This window comes from Oncorhynchus keta, chromosome 8, assembly GCF_023373465.1.
Source record: "Oncorhynchus keta strain PuntledgeMale-10-30-2019 chromosome 8, Oket_V2, whole genome shotgun sequence".
Taxonomy (NCBI): domain Eukaryota; kingdom Metazoa; phylum Chordata; class Actinopteri; order Salmoniformes; family Salmonidae; genus Oncorhynchus; species Oncorhynchus keta.
The window spans coordinates 37956649-37976696 of NC_068428.1; the positions used below are offsets into that span (position 1 = coordinate 37956649).

The 20048-nt window shown below is 43.8% G+C and overlaps 1 protein-coding gene across 14 annotated transcripts in view; it reads right to left on the reverse strand.

The window, feature by feature from the left end:
• Positions 1–20048, reverse strand: part of LOC118378319 (neurexin-3b-like) — a 778567-nt gene that overhangs the window by 185373 nt on the left and 573146 nt on the right. For all 14 annotated transcript variants that reach the window (XR_008141146.1, XR_008141145.1, XM_052524146.1 and 11 more), the window contains one exon: positions 2045–2226. Coding sequence is in view for 12 of the 14 variants with exons in the window: in XM_052524146.1 (XP_052380106.1) it covers positions 2045–2226 (182 nt within the window). In the remaining 2 variants the exon portion in view is untranslated. The remainder of the gene's footprint in view (positions 1–2044; positions 2227–20048) is intronic.

Genomic DNA, 20048 nt, shown 5'->3' on the forward strand with positions numbered 1-20048 from the left:
AGTTTAAAACCAGGGAGAAGCATCAGTAACTGAAATATTAGTTTAGAACCAGGGAAAAGCATCAGTAACTGAAATATTAGTTTAGAACCAGGGAGAAGCATCAGTAACTGAACTATTAGTTTAGAACCAGGGAGAAGCATCAGTAACTGAAATAACAGTTTAAAACCAGGGAGAAGCATCAGTAACTGAACTATTAGTTTAGAACCAGGGAGAAGCATCAGTAACTGAAATAACAGTTTAAAACCAGGGAGTAGCATCAGTAACTGAACTATTAGTTTAGAACCAGGGAGAAGCATCAGTAACTGAACTATTAGTTTAGAACCAGGGAGAAGCATCAGTAACTGAAATAACAGTTTAAAACCAGGGAGAAGCATCAGTAACTGAAATAACAGTTTAAAACCAGGGAAAAGCATCAGTAACTGAAATATTAGTTTAGAACCAGGGAGAAGCATCAGTAACTGAAATAACAGTTTAAAACCAGGGAGAAGCATCAGTAACTGAAATAACAGTTTAAAACCAGGGAAACACATCAGTAACTGAAATATTAGTTTAGAACCAGGGAGAAGCATCAGTAACTGAAATAACAGTTTAAAACCAGGGAGAAGCATCAGTAACTGAACTATTAGTTTAGAACCAGGGAGAAGCATCAGTAACTGAAATAACAGTTTAAAACCAGGGAGAAGCATCAGTAACTGAAATAACAGTTTAAAACCAGTGAGAAGCATCAGTAACTGAAATATTAGTTTAGAACCAGGGAGAAGCATCAGTAACTGAAATAACAGTTTAAAACCAGGGAGAAGCATCAGTAACTGAAATAACAGTTTAAAACCAGGGAGAAGCATCAGTAACTGAACTATTAGTTTAGAACCAGGGAGACGCATCAGTAACTGAACTATTAGTTTAGAACCAGTGAGAAGCATCAGTAACTGAACTATTAGTTTAGAACCAGGGAGAAGCATCAGTAACTGAAATAACAGTTTAAAACCAGGGAGAAGCATCAGTAACTGAACTATTAGTTTAAAACCAGGGAGAAGCATCAGTAACTGAACTAACAGTTTAAAACCAGGGAGAAGCATCAGTAACTGAAATAACAGTTTAAAACCAGGGAGAAGCATCAGTAACTGAACTATTAGTTTAGAACCAGGGAGAAGCATCAGTAACTGAACTAACAGTTTAGAACCAGGGAGAAGCATCAGTAACTGAAATAACAGTTTAAAACCAGGGAGAAGCATCAGTAACTGAACTAACAGTTTAAACCAGGAGAAGCATCAGTAACTGAACTAATAGTTTTGAACCAGGGAGAAGCATCAGTAACTGAACTATTAGTTTAAACCAGGGAGAAGCATCAGTAACTGAAATAACAGTTTAAAACCAGGGAGAAGCATCAGTAACTGAACTATTAGTTTAAAACCAGGGAGAAGCATCAGTAACTGAAATAACAGTTTAAAACCAGGGAGAAGCATCAGTAACTGAAATAACAGTTTAAAACCAGGGAGTAGCATCAGTAACTGAACTATTAGTTTAGAACCAGGGAGAAGCATCAGTAACTGAACTATTAGTTTAGAACCAGTGAGAAGCATCAGTAACTGAAATAACAGTTTAAAACCAGGGAAAAGCATCAGTAACTGAAATAACAGTTTAAAACCAGGGAGAAGCATCAGTAACTGAAATAACAGTTTAAAACCAGTGAGAAGCATCAGTAACTGAAATAACAGTTTAAAACCAGGGAAAAGCATCAGTAACTGAAATAACAGTTTAAAACCAGGGAGAAGCATCAGTAACTGAAATAACAGTTTAAAACCAGGGAGAAGGGAAATTACTTGAACTACTACAGTAAGGAGTCACTGTAAATACACAGAGGCCCCTGAAAACCTGGCAATTTAGTAGTAAAACTAACAATGTAGTGCTGGATGTCATCTCCCTGCCGAGGGTTAGATAGGAGCACAGTGTAGACTGAATGGTTAGTCCCATGTGGCTCAGTTTGTAGAGCATGGCACTTGCAAAAGCTATAGGGCACACAGTAGAATTCTAAAAAATAGCTTACGATGTGTAGCATGATGTAGTCCCCTAGTCGTGGAGCGCTGTCGATGCGAACCAGGATTCCATCCTTGATGGTGGTGCTGAAGCCCACAGCCAGACGGTCGGTACGCGTGCTGGGCCTCTCGTTGTTAGGCCACGTATACGTGATCAGACCCCCGCCCTTACCGAAGATATACGTGGTACCAGCTGCAGAGAGACAGGGAGAGATGTTTTACAAAAAGTATATTGGTACATTTCAGCTAATGTAGATAGCAAAATCAATGCCCAAGTAGAAAAACATCACCTCATGGAAAGAGAGAGAGAGAGGGAGAGAGAGGAGAAAGGAGAGAGAGAGATTGAAGAGAGAGAGAGAGAGAGACTGGGGTTGAAGAGAGAGAGAGAGAGAGAGACTGAGGGAAAGAGTTGAAAGGAGAGAGAGAGAGAGAGGGGTTGAAGAAAGAGAGAGAGAGAGATACTGAGAGAGAGAGAGAGAGGTTGAAAGGGAGAGAGAGAGAGGGAGAGATACTGAGAGAGAAAGAGAGAGAGAGAGAGGTTGAAAGGAGAGATACTGAGAGAGAAAGAGAGAGAGAGAGAGAGAGAGATACTGAGAGAGAAAGAGAGAGAGAGAGAGAGACTGAGAGAGAAAGAGAGAGAGAGAGAGAGAGAGATACTGAGAGAGAAAGAGAGAGAGAGAGATACTGAGAGAGAAAGAGAGCGAGAGACAGAGAGAGAAAGAGAGAGAGTGAGAGAGAAAGAGAGAGAGTGAGAGAGAAAGAGAGAGAGTGAGAGAGAAAGAGAGAGAGACCGAGAGACAGAGCGAGAGACTGAAAGAGAAAAAGAGAGGTACAAGCTTCTCGGTCTAGAACACTACTACTTGGGATCAACCCATGACATGAATTGAAATTGGAATTGGCCACAGAAATCTGAATTTGAATTGAAATGGAATTAAAGGAAGTAGAATTGAATTAAAACCAATTCAAATAAATTCAACTGAGACATGTAACATACGAGTCTCATTCCTTTGACCAATAACTCAATACATTTACTATTTCAAATATTAGGTTGATGATAACTCTGTATTTTTGTAATGGCATGTTAGGTTGTTCCATTCCATTCTGGAGTGTTTTAACTTAATGCATTCTGGGATATATACAGTACGTGTATTTTTTTTAAATTTAATAACATCTAAGTGAATTATGAATTATTATAGACAACCTACACAATTATATAACAATATTTTCAGACCACTGTAATTATTTAAAACTTTAAAGAATTTGTTTAAAAAAATGAAATGTAAGAATGTAACAACATAGTATTGGTAACTATAAATTCTGTCAGAAATAAATGTGATTTATGGAATACATTATCCATTTGAATTTAAATGAATTAACAGCTGTGGGGTTTGGCCAATTCAAAATCAATTCAAATTCAAGAATTGAATTGGAATTTAAGACCAATTTCCAACTCAATTCAGAAATGACCCCAACCCAGACACCAGGGATGGTGCGTCACATTTCACATTTGTCCTCCAAAGTGGATTCACCTTGTTTGGGATAAAGGCCATAGAACCAAATCCTCCCACATCACTTAGTCAAAGGCAAGTCCTCCATGTTCTAAATACTAATCTTATTCAGAAAGTCTACCACATGAGGTGGGAGACGACAGATCCCAGGGTGCATTTTCTGACCTAAAGCAACTCTTTAAAATAGTCCCTGCCTGGGAATAACAGGCGCAGAGGCCAACAATCGAATAAGTCTCCCAATCCTCATGTATTAAACATAAGCCTGCGAACCAAGAACAAAGGCTGGTAGTACGAAAAAAAATCGAAGAACCTTCCTCTGGTTTAATATAACATATGCAGAGTGAGAAAAAGGGTAGAAAGCCTGAAATACATTGTCTACTAGAGAGAGAGAGAGACACAGGCAGGCAGGCAGGCAGGCAGACAGACAGACAGACAGACAGACAGACAGACAGACAGACAGACAGACAGACAGACAGACAGACAGACAGACAGACAGACAGACATAGAGAGAGAGAGACACAGAGAGAGAGACACAGACTGAGACACAGAAAGAGACACAGAAAGAGACAGAGAGAGAGACACAGAGAGAGACAGAGACATAGGCAGACAGAGACATAGGCAGACAGAGACACACACAGAGATAAACACAGACAGAGATAGACACAGCCAGTGAGAGAGACACAGACAGAGAGAGACACAGACAGAGAGAGACACAGACAGAGAGAGACACATACAGAGAGAGACACAGACAGAGAGAGACACAGACAGAGAGAGACACAGACAGAGAGAGACACAGACAAAGAGAGACACAGACAGACAGAGAGACAGACAGAGAGAGACACAGACAGAGAGAGACACAGACAGAGAGAGACACAGACAGAGAGAGACACAGACAAAGAGAGACACAGACAGACAGAGAGACAGACAGAGAGAGACACAGACATAGAGAGAGAGACACAGAGAGAGAGACACAGACAGAGACACAGAAAGAGACACAGAAAGAGACACAGAGAGAGACATAGGCAGACAGAGACATAGGCAGACAGAGACGTAGGCAGACAGAGACATAGGCAGACAGAGACATAGGCAGACAGAGACACACACAGAGATAAACACAGACAGAGATAGACACAGCCAGTGAGAGAGACACAGACAGAGAGAGACACAGACAGAGAGACACAGACAGAGAGAGACACAGCCAGAGAGAGACACAGACAGAGAGAGACACATACAGAGAGAGACACAGACAGAGAGAGACACAGACAGAGAGAGACACAGACAGAGAGAGACACAGACAAAGAGAGACACAGACAGACAGAGAGACAGACAGAGAGAGACACAGACATAGAGAGAGAGACACAGAGAGAGAGACACAGACAGAGACACAGAAAGAGACACAGAAAGAGACACAGAGAGAGACATAGGCAGACAGAGACATATGCAGACAGAGACATAGGCAGACAGAGACATAGGCAGACAGAGACACACACAGAGATAAACACAGACAGAGATAGACACAGCCAGTGAGAGAGACACAGACAGAGAGAGACACAGACAGAGAGAGACACAGACAGAGAGAGACACAGCCAGAGAGAGACACAGACAGAGTGAGACACAGACAGAGAGAGACACAGACAGAGAGAGACACAGACAAAGAGAGACACAGACAGAGATAGACAGAGAGATAGAGATAGACACAGACAGACAGAGACACAGAGAGACAGAGATAGACACAGACAGAGATAGACACAGACAGAGATAGACACAACTAGAGAGAGACACAGACAGAGTGAGACACATACAGAGAGACACAGACAAAGAGAGACACAGACAGAGATAGACAGAGAGATAGATAGAGATAGACACAGACAGACAGAGACACAGAGAGACAGAGATAGACACAGACAGAGATAGACATAGGCAGACAGAGACACAGACAGAGACACACACAGAGATAAACACAGACAGAGATAGACACAGCCAGAGAGAGAGACACAGACAGAGAGAGACACAGACAGAGATAGACACAACTAGAGAGAGACACAGACAGAGAGAGACACAGACAGAGATAGACACAGACAGAGTGAGACACATACAGAGAGAGACACAGACAGAGAGAGACACAGACAGAGACAGAGACAGAGATAGACAGAGAGAGACAGATAGAGATAGACACAGACAGAGATAGACACAGACAGACAGAGAAATACACAGACAGACAGAGATGGACATAGACATTGATAGACACATACAGACAGAGAGAGACACAGAGACAGAGAGAGAGAGAGCCACACAGACAGAGATAGAAACAGACAGAGCGAGAGAGAGACACAGACAGACAGAGAGAGACACAGACAGACAGAGAGAGACACAGACAGACAGAGAGAGACACAGACAGAGAGAGAGAGACACAGACAGACATATGGAGAGAAATTCAAAGTTAGGGTGCATTGTATTTAAACCCACAAAACAGCCCGCATAAGACATCACTATTAAACGGTGAGGATCTATAGAAATCCTCAGCCAGCTCACTCACTGTAAACATAATCAAGAGATCAAAGAGACCTTTAGCAGAGTGCCTGATAGATCAATAGGCTGGAGCTACTGTTTGGACGGAGCTATTCACAACCACTCGGGCTCTGACGGGCTGTGTATTCGTCTGTGTGTGGGTGTGAGTGTTTGTGTGTTTGTATGTGGGTGTGTGTATGTATGCATCTAGCAAGAACCACCGTGCAGACTGAAGGCGATGCCAGATAAAACTTGCGGGGGGTCAATTGCTAGTTTAATAGAGAATGTGGCCTTCCTCCCCATCTCCCCATCAGTGTATTACTGATCCAGCTCTCAATCGTTCACCTCCAACATCTGTCTGAGTGGTCAGAAACAATCTGGTCTCTCTGAGTGGTCAGAAACAATCTGGTCTCTCTGAGTGGCCAGAAACAATCTGGTCTGTCTGAGTGGTCAGAAACAATCTGGTCTCTCTGAGTGGCCAGAAACAATCTGGTCTCTCTGAGTGGTCAGAAACAATCTGGTCTCTCTGAGTGGTCAGAAACAATCTGGTCTCTCTGAGTGGCCAGAAACAATCTGGTCTCTCTGAGTGGTCAGAAACAATCTGGTCTGTCTGAGTGGTCAGAAACAATCTGGTCTGTCTGAGTGGTCAGAAACAATCTGGTCTCTCTGAGTGGCCAGAAACAATCTGGTCTCTCTGAGTGGTCAGAAACAATCTGGTCTCTCTGAGTGGTCAGAAACAATCTGGTCTCTCTGAGTGGTCAGAAACAATCTGGTCTCTCTGAGTGGTCAGAAACAATCTGGTCTCTCTGTGGGCCAGAAACAATCTGGTCTCTCTGAGTGGCCAGAAACAATCTGGTCTCTCTGTGAGAGAAAGAAACAATCTGGTCTCTCTGGTAACTGTCAGAAACAATCTGGTCTGTCTGAGTGGACAGAAACAATCTGGTCTGTCTGAGTGGCCAGAAGACAATCTGGTCTCTGAGTGGCCAGAAGCAGTCCATAGTCTCTCTGTGTGGCCAGTTTCTAAGCAAGGCTGCATCTGTCTGACGTGGCCAGGACACTAATCTGAGATCTCTTAGACTTACATGTAAAACAATCTGGTCTCTGTGTGGCCAGAAACAATCTGGTTCTCTGGTGGTCAGAAAGCAATCTGGTCTCTCTGTTGGACAGTGAAACAATCTGGTCTCTCTGAGTCAGAAACAATCTGGTCTTGCTCTGAGTGGCCAGAAATGTTCCCTCTGGTCTCTCTGTGTGGCTCCCTCAATCTGGTCTCTCTGAGTGGTCAGAAACAATCTGGTCAAATCTCTGAGTGTGCCAGAAACAATCTGGTCTCTCTGAGTGGTCAGAAACAATCTGGTCTCTCTGAGTGGTCAGTCTGGTCTCTCTGTGTGGTCAGAAACAATCTGGTCTCTCTGAGTGGTCAGAAACAATCTGGTCTCTCTGAGTGGCCAGAAACAATCTGGTCTCTCTGAGTAACATAGGTTATTTTGTTTGTTATTTTTATCATTTGGTTTAATTGAATATCTGAAACACAATACCCTCTCTGGAAGAAAAAAATAAAAATAAAAAATACAAGAAACAATCTGGTTTGAACCTGCAGACTGAAGAACCCCCAAGAGACTCAGAAACATACGGATGTAGAGAGAATGAACAAACAAGAGAGAGAGAGAAAACAGAAGAAGAACAGTCAACAAAGAGACAAAAATGTAAGATGAAAAGAATTGTAAAAAATGAGAATTAAATAGAGGAGTCAGGAGGGAGAGAAAGAGGAAGAGAGACAGAATAGGGGAGAGAGAGATTAGAGGGATGGAGAGATTAGAGAGAGAAAGAGAGAGATGTGATTGAAGCCACCAGGTAACTGTCTCGAACCTGCCTTCAGGTACAGAGTTAAGACCATGTAATAAACACACTCTTCTGGAACCTATTGGACTTGATCAGACACTATTAGATGTTTTGTAAGCCCAAGCCAGAACAGTCCATAGGGAAGGCGCCTATGTCCTGTTTCTATAGCATGAGGCAGCATAATGTACAGACGTGGACAGGACACTAATGTGAGATGTTTTAGACTTACATGTAACATACATATTTATCTTCAGCCCTACATATTGTATACAACGAGCATTCTTCAAAATGGTATAGTTCACAAAGCCCAGGAAGCTCTGGCTCATACTGTTAGACAGTGAGACAGCTGTAAGCCTTCAGCTAGGTCAGGCTGGATCTGGCCTTGCTTTGTCATACCTGTAATGTTCCCTCCCTCCCTCAGACCATCCCTCCCTCCTCCCTCCCTCCCACCCCATCCCATCCTCCCTGCCTCCCTCCCTCCCTCCCATCCCTCCCTCCCAGCTGAGACCATCAGATCAGCCGTGGAGTCCAATGTAGCCCATCCCATCTATCTGCGCTGGCCACCCACAGACCATCCCATCCTATGTGTGTGTGTGTGTGTGTGTGTGTGTGTGTGTGTGTGTGTGGTGTGTGTGTGTGTGTGTGTGTGTGTGTGTGTGTGTGTGTCCATCCCATCTATCTCTACACACCACAGTGTGTGTGTGTCTCTGCTGTGCCACCCACAGGTTCAGTATTTTTCTGTGGATGGCTAACATAGGTTATTTTTATTTTTATTATTATCATTTATTTCATTGAATATCTGAAACACAATACCCACGCCAAGAAGAAAAAATAAAAATAAAAAATACAATTAATTACATTCCCCACCCCCAAGAACCCCCAAGAACCCCCAGCGCACCAACAACCAAGAGAATGAACAAATGAGAAAAAAGGAAAAAACAGAAGAAAACAGCAAACAACACAAAAATGTAAGATGAAAAGAATTGTAAAAAATGTATTAATTAAATAAGGACATCAACGATAACTGAAATCATAACAGCCATGCCAACTGTATATGTTTGTGTGCATGTCTGGCACTATTACATGTATGTGTGTGTTCTTGTGTGTGTTTATTTGAATAAGAGTGTGTGTATATGCATGTGTACAAACACCTGCACGGCATCAGCCTCAGGCAAACCGACCTTAGTTGTAAAAACACTGCCCCTCAGTGTCATTCAAACAAGCTTTTAATGATATTTATTTGTACCTTTTTTTGTAACTTTTACCTTTGACCATCTCTCACATAGCAGCTCCACTCCCACTTGTCTCCAATTCCACATCCCAACCCTCAGCTTCCCTCAGCCCATCCCATCTATCTCTGCTGGCCACCCTCAGCCCATCCCATCTATCTCTGCTGGCCACCCACAGCCCATCCCATCTATCTTTGCTGGCCACCCACAGCCCATCCCATCCTATCTCTGCTGGCCACCCACAGACCATCCCATCTATCTCTGCTGGCCATCCACAGCCCATCCCATCTATCTCTGCTGGCCACCCTCAGCCCATCCCATCTATCTCTGCTGGCCACCCACAGACCATCCCATCTATCTCTGCTGGCCACCCACAGCCCATCCCATCTATCTCTGCTGGCCACCCACAGACCATCCCATCTATCTCTGCTGGCCACCCACAGCCCATCCCATCTATCTCTGCTGGCCACCCACAGCCCATCCCATCTATCTCTGCTGGCCACCCACAGCCCATCCCATCTATCTCTGCTGGCCACCCACAGACCATCCCATCCTATCTCTGCTGGCCATCCACTTCGGGTTTGTATGCAACACATATCTTTTGCCTATGATGTGATGTTTAACGTACAATTTCAATCTATTTAATCGAATAGAATTCACAGACTGTGAGTTGAAGATAAATACTTTTACTAAGAGTATTAGTATATTAGTATTTGACTGACCCAAGAGAGAATACAGTAGACGGCACACATCAAATTTATGACCCTATGTCATGGGTCACGTGGTGTATGACCATATATGGGCATCCTGTCAGGGCAGTTATCAAGTGCTCTAAGGAGTGCCCATATATGGGCATCCTGTCAGGACATCCTGTCGTCCGTTCTCACGCCTTAGAGTGTTAATGTTTGCATATAGTTGCATATAGAAGCTGTCACACTTTAGAGTTAGTGTTTATTTAACAAGATAGTGCATCCGTGTATGTTAAAGCATGTGTTTGCAGTTGATCTATCCTGGGGTGTGTGTGCGTGTGCGTGTGCGTGTGCGTGTGCGTGTGTGTGTGTGTTTGTGTGTGTATGCAATTGTGTTTCAAGACAATGTTTTCGGGGTGTGTGTGTGTCTGTGTCTGAGGGATGTGTGTGTGTGTGTCTGTGTCTGTGTGTGTGTGTGTGTGTGTGTGTGTGTGTGTGTGTGTGTGTGTGTGTGTGTCTGCAGGCGTGTTTGAAACAATGTTTTTTTTATCTAAACATTTCAACAATAGGAGGGCATATATAACATAACGATACCCAAACGACAGGTGATTTTCCCTAGGTTTTATATGACTTAAACAGATTCATTTTCTACCCCCAAAACTAATGGAGAGCTGCTCTCCAGGGGTGTTTCTTGCTGATCACAGTCAATCATGCTTGGTGGTCTTATCCTCTTTTTAATGAAAGGGTAATTATAATAACTAATGCAGTGGGCTTTAAGTTGGGCTTAAACCTTTTCTACCCCACTTAATGACTTAAAACAGATTCCTTTTCTACCCCACTTAATAACTAATGCAGTGGGCTAAATCAGGTGTTTCTTGGTGGTCTTAAACAGATTCCTTTTCTACCCCACTTAATAACTAATGCAGTGGGCTAAATCAGGTGTTTCTTGGTGGTCTTAAACAGATTCCTTTTCTACCCCACTTAATAACTAATGCAGTGGGCTAAATCAGGTGTTTCTTGGTGGTCTTAAACAGATTCCTTTTCTACCCCACTTAATTTCTTAAATCAGGTGTTTCTTGGTCTTAAACAAATCTAATGCTAAATCAAGTCTTAAACAGATTCCTTTTCTAACAAAGTGTACACTTAAACAAATCTACTGTGAAACAAAAGTGTACACTTCACACACATTTTAATTGACTTAAAAATAAATATCATCACACCTTTTGAGTTTCTTTGTCCATGACAAAAGAATTCTAAAGAATTCAAGAAATAGGTTCTAGCTACATGTGTTTTATTCCCTTGCCTGTTTGCCTGTGAGCCAGCGCCACAGATGTTAGAAAATTGAGACAAGATCTTATGTGTGTAGTACATCTGAGTAGGTTGATGTGTATGATATTGGATGTGATATAGTGAGAGTGTGTACAACATCTGTATAAGAGTAAGACTATAATGTGTGATGTCTAAATCATTAATAACTTTGTCAATTTGCATGGTTGCGTGTCTAGGTGTGTAACATGTAGTGCGTACATCCTTAATATTCATGATGATAATTGTAATCCATATCGTATCACCGTCATAGTTGCATCATAATTACCTTTAACATCAATGAAAAACACATCCCAGCATTTCCATAGGAATTGACGTTTCACATGATCATGAAAGAGACCTTGCATTACTCTAGAGACGGCTTCACTACAGTACAAATGTATTCCATACAATATGTTATTATTCCCCAATGCCCCTATTCTGATATATTCCCCTTGGTTGTTGTAAACATATAGAAACTTGTAGACAAATACATACAAAAGATAGACAAACAATAAACACATTAAATTATAAAACACTTCTCGACAATAGAGAGAGAGAGAGAGAGACGTGTCATGACGTTGGCCTGGGGGGTAGGTTTATGACAGTCATAAATACCTCTTCCCCCCTTTTTCCTCTCTCTAACCTACTGAGATTACATTTAAAAACCCCTTGGTTAACATAGATATTCTGGGAACATCAGAAGGTGGGGGGAAATGAACTATATTCTGGTAATCTGACCAATTCAACATATGCGGTGGTGCTTAATGAATATGATGTCAGTTCGGTTGTCATCTGAGACATTCTCATCAATGATGAGATGACATAAACTCTACATGTCGATTCATCTGTTTTTCTTTTTCTTTGTCGGGTTAAAATACTATTGTGAGGTAGTTGGATCTTTTCGTGATGGAGTATGTTGTTCCTCCGTAGCGTAAAGCTGTTGGTGCTCATTGATTTCCCCCAGGATCTCCTTAGTATCCAGGTTGACTCTTTACTGCAACCAGTTGTTTTATGAAAAGATAACAACGAGTCTTTCCCACGACAACGACAGGTGTCTGTAGTACAGCCAGCTAGCACTTGCGGAATCCACGCAAAAAAAAGGATCAGAAACCTGCAGTCCAAGCCGTAAATGCTAATGGCATCGTGGAATCCTTAGAAACACAACTTTAGTTCTGATTAAATAGATTTAATTAAACATGTTTTATATAAACAACAAACCAAGTGTAGACAGTACAATGTTCTGTTGTGCTCTGATGACGTATCTGATGACAGACCGCTTTCTACTTTGTTTCTACTTACATAGGTTTTAATGCCTCCTCTCCTCTCTTCTCCTCTCCTCTGCTCTCCTCTCCTCTCCTCTCCTCTCCTCTCCTCCTCCTCTCCTCCTCTCCTCTCCTCTCCTCTCCTCTCCTCTTCTCTCTCTCTCCTCTCCCCTCTCCTCTTCTCTTCCTCTCTTCTCTCTCCTCTCCTCTCTCTTCTCTCCTCTCCTCTCCTCTCCTCCTCCCCTCCTCTCCTCTCCTCTCCTCTCCTCTCCCCCTCCCTCTCCCTCTCCTCTCCCCTCCCCTCCCCTCCCTCCCCTCCCCTCCCTCTCCTCTCCTCTCCTCTCCTCTCCTCTCCTCTCCCCTCTCCTCTCCCCTCCTCTCCTCTCCTCTCCTCTCCCTCTCTCTCTCCTCTCCTCTCCCCTCTCCCTCTCCCCTCCCCTCCCCTCCCCTCCCCTCCCTCCTCTCCTCTCCTCTCTCCTCTCCTCTCTCTCCCCTCCCCTCCCCCCTCTCCTCTCCCCTCTCTCTCCTCCTCCCCTCCCCCCCTCTCCCCTCCCTCCCCTCCTCCCTCTCTCCAGGCCAGTTCATGCCCCAATGAGTCTAATTCACCTGAATTTCAGCAACTTCATTACCAAAGTCATTAGAGCAATACAAAAATAAACAACATTACAATTTAGCATTTTTAAATGTTTACCATATTTTTGCATAATACTGGTGACTTCACCTCTAATTATTTTGTATAGTATGATGGCTGTATTTATAGTGAACTTAATAGACTACTATTCCTGTGCGTTTAACCCGGAGATGCTGGCTTACACAAGCTACACCAGGAGTTTAGAGCACATGAACCCTGATGATCAGAGAGAATTAGACAAAATAAGGACAACTCAACACTGAGTGGGACTCAGAGAAGATGCTTCCATGGTGATGATAACTCTACTGCATTACCACGCCTCAGCAACGGAGCACTAATGACTTGTCTGCAAGTTCTGAGACAGCCACCTCGCTAATACGGACTCACACAGAGACAATTAACTAAACTAAAAGCCTCCACTCACACAGAGAGAAAGAGAGCAACTTCATGCAGGGAGATAGGGAGATAGGGAGAGAGAGAGAGGGAGAGAGAGAGAGGGAGAGAGAGAGAGAGAGAGAGAGAGAGAGAGAGAGAGAGAGAGAGAGAGAGAGAGAGAGAGAGAGAGAGAGAGAGAGAGAGAGAGAGAGAGAGAGAGAGAGAGAGAGAGAGAGAGAGAGAGAGAGGAAATCTGTTTTGTTTCCAACCCATATTTTTGTTGATTTATCTTCCCTTTTGTACTTTAACTATTTGCACATAATTTGCCATTTGAAAAGTGTAATTATTTCTGTAAATTTGAATTGTTTATTTCACTTTTGTTTATTGTCTATTTCACTTGCTTTGCCAATGTAAACCTATGTTTCCCATGCCAATAAAGCCATTAAATTGTAATTGAAATTGAGAGAGAAGAGAGAGACCAGCGAGAGAGAGAAGAGAGACACCACAGAAAGAGAGAAGAGAGTGCGAGAGAGACCAGAGAGAACCCTTAAGGTCCTTAAATAGTAGTTACAATTTTAGAGAGAGAAGAGAGAGACCAGAGAGAGAGAGAGACCAGATGTAGAGAGAAGAGAGAGACCAGGGAGAGTGAGAGAAGAGAGAGACCAGAGAGTGAGAGAGACCAGAGAGAGAAGAGACTAGAGAGAGAGAGACAGAGAAGAGAGAGACCAGAGAGAGAGAGAGAGAGAGACCAGAGAGAGAGAGAAGAGAGAGAACAGAGAGCAAGAGAGACCAGAGAGAAAGAGAATATACCAGAGAGAGGGAGAGAGAGAGACCAGAGAGAGAGAGAGACCAGAGAGAGAGAGAGAGAGAGGCCAGAGAGAGAGAAGAGACCAGAGAGAGAGAGAGAAGAGACCAGAGAGAGAGAGACCAGAGAGAGCACAAGAGAGAGACCAGAGAGAGAGAGAGAGCTAGCAGTCACTCTTCAGACATGTTACATCACAATAAAATGGCTAAAAAAGTTCTCAGTTCTTTTACGTAAGGTTAAATAAATAAAAAACTTCCTCCACACTTCTTCTTTCCTGTCAGTCCGATTGTGTTAGCTCAACCCTTTGCCCTGTAATCTTCCCCATTACAGAGGAGTTCTGCAGCCATTATGGTTGGCTAGCTACCAGTGAAAGGCACTTATTACTGTTGTATAAAGACTTCTTCACAGAGGGACTAAACTCTAGTTACAGCAGTCTCTTGTGGAACAGCCTTGAGCAGACTACATTGACATTTAATAACCATTTCACACAGGCCTAATACTTAATTAGAAAAACAATAAATTGGCAGGCGCCACTTGATTTGCTGTAAAGCTGAGGGGCGGGGATGGTAGGAAAACCACTCTCAAATCTGCAATAACAATTTAAAAATCTGTTGAGGAATACAGAGATGATTCTACATAGACGACTTCCATGTTGTCTTTATATTGAAGTGACAGGAAAACAATCATTAGAAGACGGTATATTTATATTTTGGTTGGATCTGAAGTAGCTTTGATTTCCTAAAATAATGTAATGTTGTCATGGCATCTGGCTATCACAGACCGACCAGTATGAAGTCTATTAGAACATAGTAGAGGCGATGGATCTGTGTATCAGTAACTTCTACCGCAGCTCGTTGATGATTTGGCATCAGTTGTCAACACTTAATGACAAAATGGGAGAATGTGACTTTCTAAGAATTAAAGGAGCCAACGAGGGGTAATGGTTGATTAGACTTGCTTTGGAAAAATTCCAATTGTCTTCCTGCAATAATTTGAACCAAGTAAGCAATTATGCACATGCATTGTCTGGGAATAATCGCCCACCGCAGGCAGTTAGAGGAACCACGTTTCTCAGAACCTGAGTCATTTATAAATACACCAACATTCATTTTCTATACTATGGAAAGGGTTAGGGTTAGAGTCTCTAAACTCTGGAAAGGGTTAGAGTTAGAGTTTCTACACTATGGAAAGGGTTAGGGTTAGAGTTTCTACACTATGGAAAGGGTTAGAGTTAGAGTTTCTACACTATGGAAAGGGTTAGAGTTAGAGTTTCTACACTATGGAAAGGGTTAGAGTTAGAGTTTCTACACTATGGAAAGTTTCTACACTATGGAAAGGGTTAGAGTTAGAGTTTCTACACTATGGAAAGGGTTAGAGTTAGAGTTTCTACACTATGGAAAGGGTTAGAGTTAGAGTTTCTACACTATGGAAAGGGTTAGAGAGTTTCTACACTATGGAAAGGGTTAGAGTTTCTACACTATGGAAAGGGTTAGAGTTAGAGTTTCTACACTATGGAAAGGGTTAGAGTTAGAGTTTCTACACTATGGAAAGGGTTTTAGAGTTTCTACACTATGGAAAGGGTTAGAGTTAGAGTTTCTACACTATGGAAAGGGTTAGAGTTAGAGTTTCTACACTATGGAAAGGGTTAGAGTTAGAGTTTCTACACTATGGAAAGGGTTAGAGTTTTTCTACACTATGGAAAGGGTTAGAGTTAGAGTTTCTACACTATGGAAAGGGTTAGAGTTAGAGTTTCTACACTATGGAAAGGGTTAGTTAGAGTTTCTACACTATGGAAAGGGTTAGAGTTAGAGTTTCTACACTATGGAAAGGGTTAGAGTTTCTAAACTATGGAAAGGGTTTTAGAGTTTCTAACTATGGAAAGGGTTAGAGTTAGGAAAGGGTTTCTACACTATGGAAAGGGTTTCTAGGAAAGGGTTAGAGTTTCTAAACTATGGAAAGGGTTAGAGTTAGAGTTTCTAAACTATGGAAAGGGTTAGAGTTAGAGTTTCTAAACTATGGAAAGGGTTAGGGTTAGAGTTTCTAAACTATGGAAAGGGTTTAGAGTTTCTAAACTATGGAAAGGGTTAGAGTTAAACTCTGGAAAGGGTTAGGTTTTTCTAAACTATGGAAAGGGTTAGAGTTAGAGTTTCTAAACTATGGAAAGGGTTAGAGTTAGAGTTTCTAAACTATGGAAAGGGTTAGAGTTTCTAAACTACTATGGAAAGGGTCAGGGTTAGAGTTTAAACTATGGAAAAGGGTCAGGGTTAGGTTTCTAAACTATGGAAAGGGTTAGAGTTGCTAAACTCTGGAAAGGGTATTGCTAAACTCTGGAAAGGGTTAGAGTTTCTAAAACTATGGAAAGGGTCAGGGTTAGAGTTGCTAAAACTATGGAAAGGGTTAGAGTTTCTAAACTCTGGAAAGGGTTAGAGTTTCTAAACTATGGAAAGGGTTAGAGTTTCTAAACTATGGAAAGGGTCAGGGTTAGAGTTTCTAAACTATGGAAAGGGTTAGGGTTAGAGTTTCTAAACTATGGAAAGGGTTAGAGTTTCTAAACTATGGAAAGGGTTAGAGTTTCTAAACTATGGAAAGGGTTAGAGTTTCTAAACTCTGGAAAGGGTTAGAGTTTCTAAACTATGGAAAGGGTTAGAGTTTCTAAACTCTGGAAAGGGTTAGAGTTTCTAAACTCTGGAAAGGGTTAGAGTTTCTAAACTATGGAAAGGGTTAGAGTTAGAGTTTCTAAACTCTGGAAAGGGTTAGAGTTTCTACACTATGGAAAGGGTTATAGTTAGAGTTTCTACACTATGGAAAGGGTTATAGTTAGAGTTTCTACACTATGGAAAGGGTTAGTCACACTATGGAAAGGGTTAGAGTTAGAGTTTCTACACTATGGAAAGGGTTAGAGTTAGAGTTTCTACACTATGGAAAGGGTTAGAGTTAGACTACACTATGGAAAGAGTTACTACACTATGGAAAGGGTTAGGGTTAGGTTTCTACACTATGGAAAGGGTTAGAGTTTCTACACTATGGAAAGGGTTAGAGTTTCTACACTATGGAAAGGGTTAGGCCTACACTATGGAAAGGCAGCACTTGATACACAGGCAGACAGGTAGACACTGGTTCAAGGCCATGTCCTTTATCTCCCAGCTCCCCCAGACAGCCAGGAGTTCACCTGACAGAGACAGAGGGTCAGTCACACAGCTCCCCCCAGACAGGAGGCCAACTGACAGAGACAGAGGGTCAGTCACACAGCTCCCCCCAGACAGGAGTTCACCTGACAGAGACAGAGGGTCAGTCACACAGCTCCCCCCAGACAGGAGTTCACCTGACAGAGACAGAGGGTCAGTCACACAGCTCCCCCCAGACAGGAGTTCACCTGACAGAGACAGAGGGTCAGTCACACAGCTCCCCCCAGACAGGAGGCCAACTGACAGAGACAGAGGGTCAGTCACACAGCTCCCCCCAGACAGGAGTTCACCTGACAGAGACAGAGGGTCAGTCACACAGCTCCCCTCAGACAGGAGTTCACCTGACAGAGACAGAGGGTCAGTCACACAGCTCCCCCAGACAGGAGGCCAACTGACAGAGAGAGAGGGTCAGTCACCCCCAAGACAGGAGTCACCCACAGAGTTCCCCAGGAGTTCACCTGACAGAGACAGAGGGTCAGTCACACAGCTCCCCCAGACAGGTTCACCTGACAGAGAGAGGGGTCAGTCCACAGCTCCCCCAGACAAGTTCACCTGACAGAGACAGACAGGACAGTCACCTGACACAGCTCCCCTCAGACAGGTTAACCTGACAGAGACAGAGGGTCAGTCACACAGCTCCCCCAGACAGGAGGCCAACTGACAGAGACAGAGGGTCAGTCACACAGCTCCCCCAGACAGGAGTTCACCTGACAGAGACAGAGGGTCAGTCACACAGCTCCCCCAGACAGAGTTCACCTGACAGAGACAGAGGGTCAGTGACACAGCTCCCCTCAGACAGGAGTTAACCTGACAGAGACAGAGGGTCAGTCACACAGCTCCCCCAGACAGGAGGCCAACTGACAGAGACAGAGGGTCAGTCACACAGCTCCCCCAGACAGGAGTTCACCTGACAGAGACAGAGGGTCAGTCACAGCTCCCCTCAGACAGTCACCCTCAGACAGGAGTTCTCCCCCCAGACAGGTTACCTGACAGAGACAGAGGGTCAGTCACACAGCTCCCCCAGACAGGAGGCCACTGACAGAGACAGAGGGTCAGTCACACAGCTCCCCAAGACAGGAGTTCACCTGACAGAGACAGAGGGTCAGTCACACAGCTCCCCCAGACAGGAGTTCACCTGACAGAGACAGAGGGTCAGTCACACAGCTCCCCCACAGTCCCCCAGACAGGAGTTCACCTGACAGAGACAGAGGGTCAGTCACACAGCTCCCCCAGACAGGAGGCCAACTGACAGAGACAGAGGGTCTGTCACACAGCTCCCCCAGACAGGAGGCCAACTGACAGAGACAGTCAGTCACACAGCTCCCCTCAGACAGGTGTTCACCTGACAGAGACAGAGGGTCAGTCACACAGCTCCCCCCAGACAGGAGTTCACCTGACAGAGAGAGAGAGGGTCAGTCACACAGCTCCCCTCAGACAGGTGTTCACCTGACAGAGACAGAGGGTCAGTCACACAGCTCCCCCCAGAACAGAGGCCACCTGACAGAGACAGTCACCCACATACAGCTAGTTCTGCAGGTTACAGACAGAGACAGTCACCCACATACAGCTAGTTCTGCAGGTTACAGACAGAGACAGTCACCCACATACAGCTAGTTCTGCAGGTTACAGACAGAGACAGTCACCCACATACAGCTAGGTCTGCAGGTTACAGACAGAGACAGTCACCCACATACAGCTAGTTCTGCAGGTTACAGACAGAGACAGTCACCCACATACAGCTAGTTCTGCAGGTTACAGACAGAGACGCTAGCGTGAAAAGTCTTCATGTCTTAAATATCATCTTTGAAATAGTTTGTTGGCGGGGTGGTGGGCAGTACAGAAAGCACTACCAAAGCTTTCTGCAGGTTAAGTATCACCCTGTATTCCTAAAGCTGGAAAAGTGTTTCTCTGGGTCGATCCAGGGCAGGCTTAGTGGTTGGTGTGTGTGGTGATGTCCCCAGAACATCATTGGACAATTATATGGCCCCCATACTGAGTGGTGTGTGTTTGTGTGTGTTTGTATGTGTGTATCCACCACCCATACTGAGTTGTGTGTGTTTGTGTGTGTTTGTGTGTGTGTGTGTGTGTTTGTGTGTGTGTCTTTATCCACCACCCATACTGAGTGGTGTGTGTGTGTGTGTGTGTGTGTGTGTGTGTGTGTGTGTGTGTGTGTGTGTGTGTGTGTGTGTGTGTGTGTGTGTGTGTGTGTGTGTGTGTGTGTGTGTGTGTGTGTGTATCCACCACCCATACTGGGAGCAGTGGGATATCTCTGCCTCCCAATCCCCATGAGGCCTAAAATAGGAGGTAGGTGAGAGACAGAGCGTCCATATCGCTAACCAACACACACACACAATCCTCTCCCCTCTGTGTGCTTTTATCTCTTCTCTCCTTATCTCCTGGGCTTTCAGCAGGGCTCCCTGGGGTGTCACAAGAACAGGATAAACACGTTTTGATGTTGTCCAATATTCCACTGCAGCGACGTACACCCACACACACACACACACACACACACACACATTGCCATCGGAGAAAGAGACTACCGCACTGCGATGCTAAAACCTCTCAGACTACCGAAACGGAGGAGAAAATTGCCTCCTCAGTAACGTTCAGAACAGGTTTGTTACTCTGCATTTCCCTGTCCTACGGTGAATACATAGGAACACATTAGGTCCACTG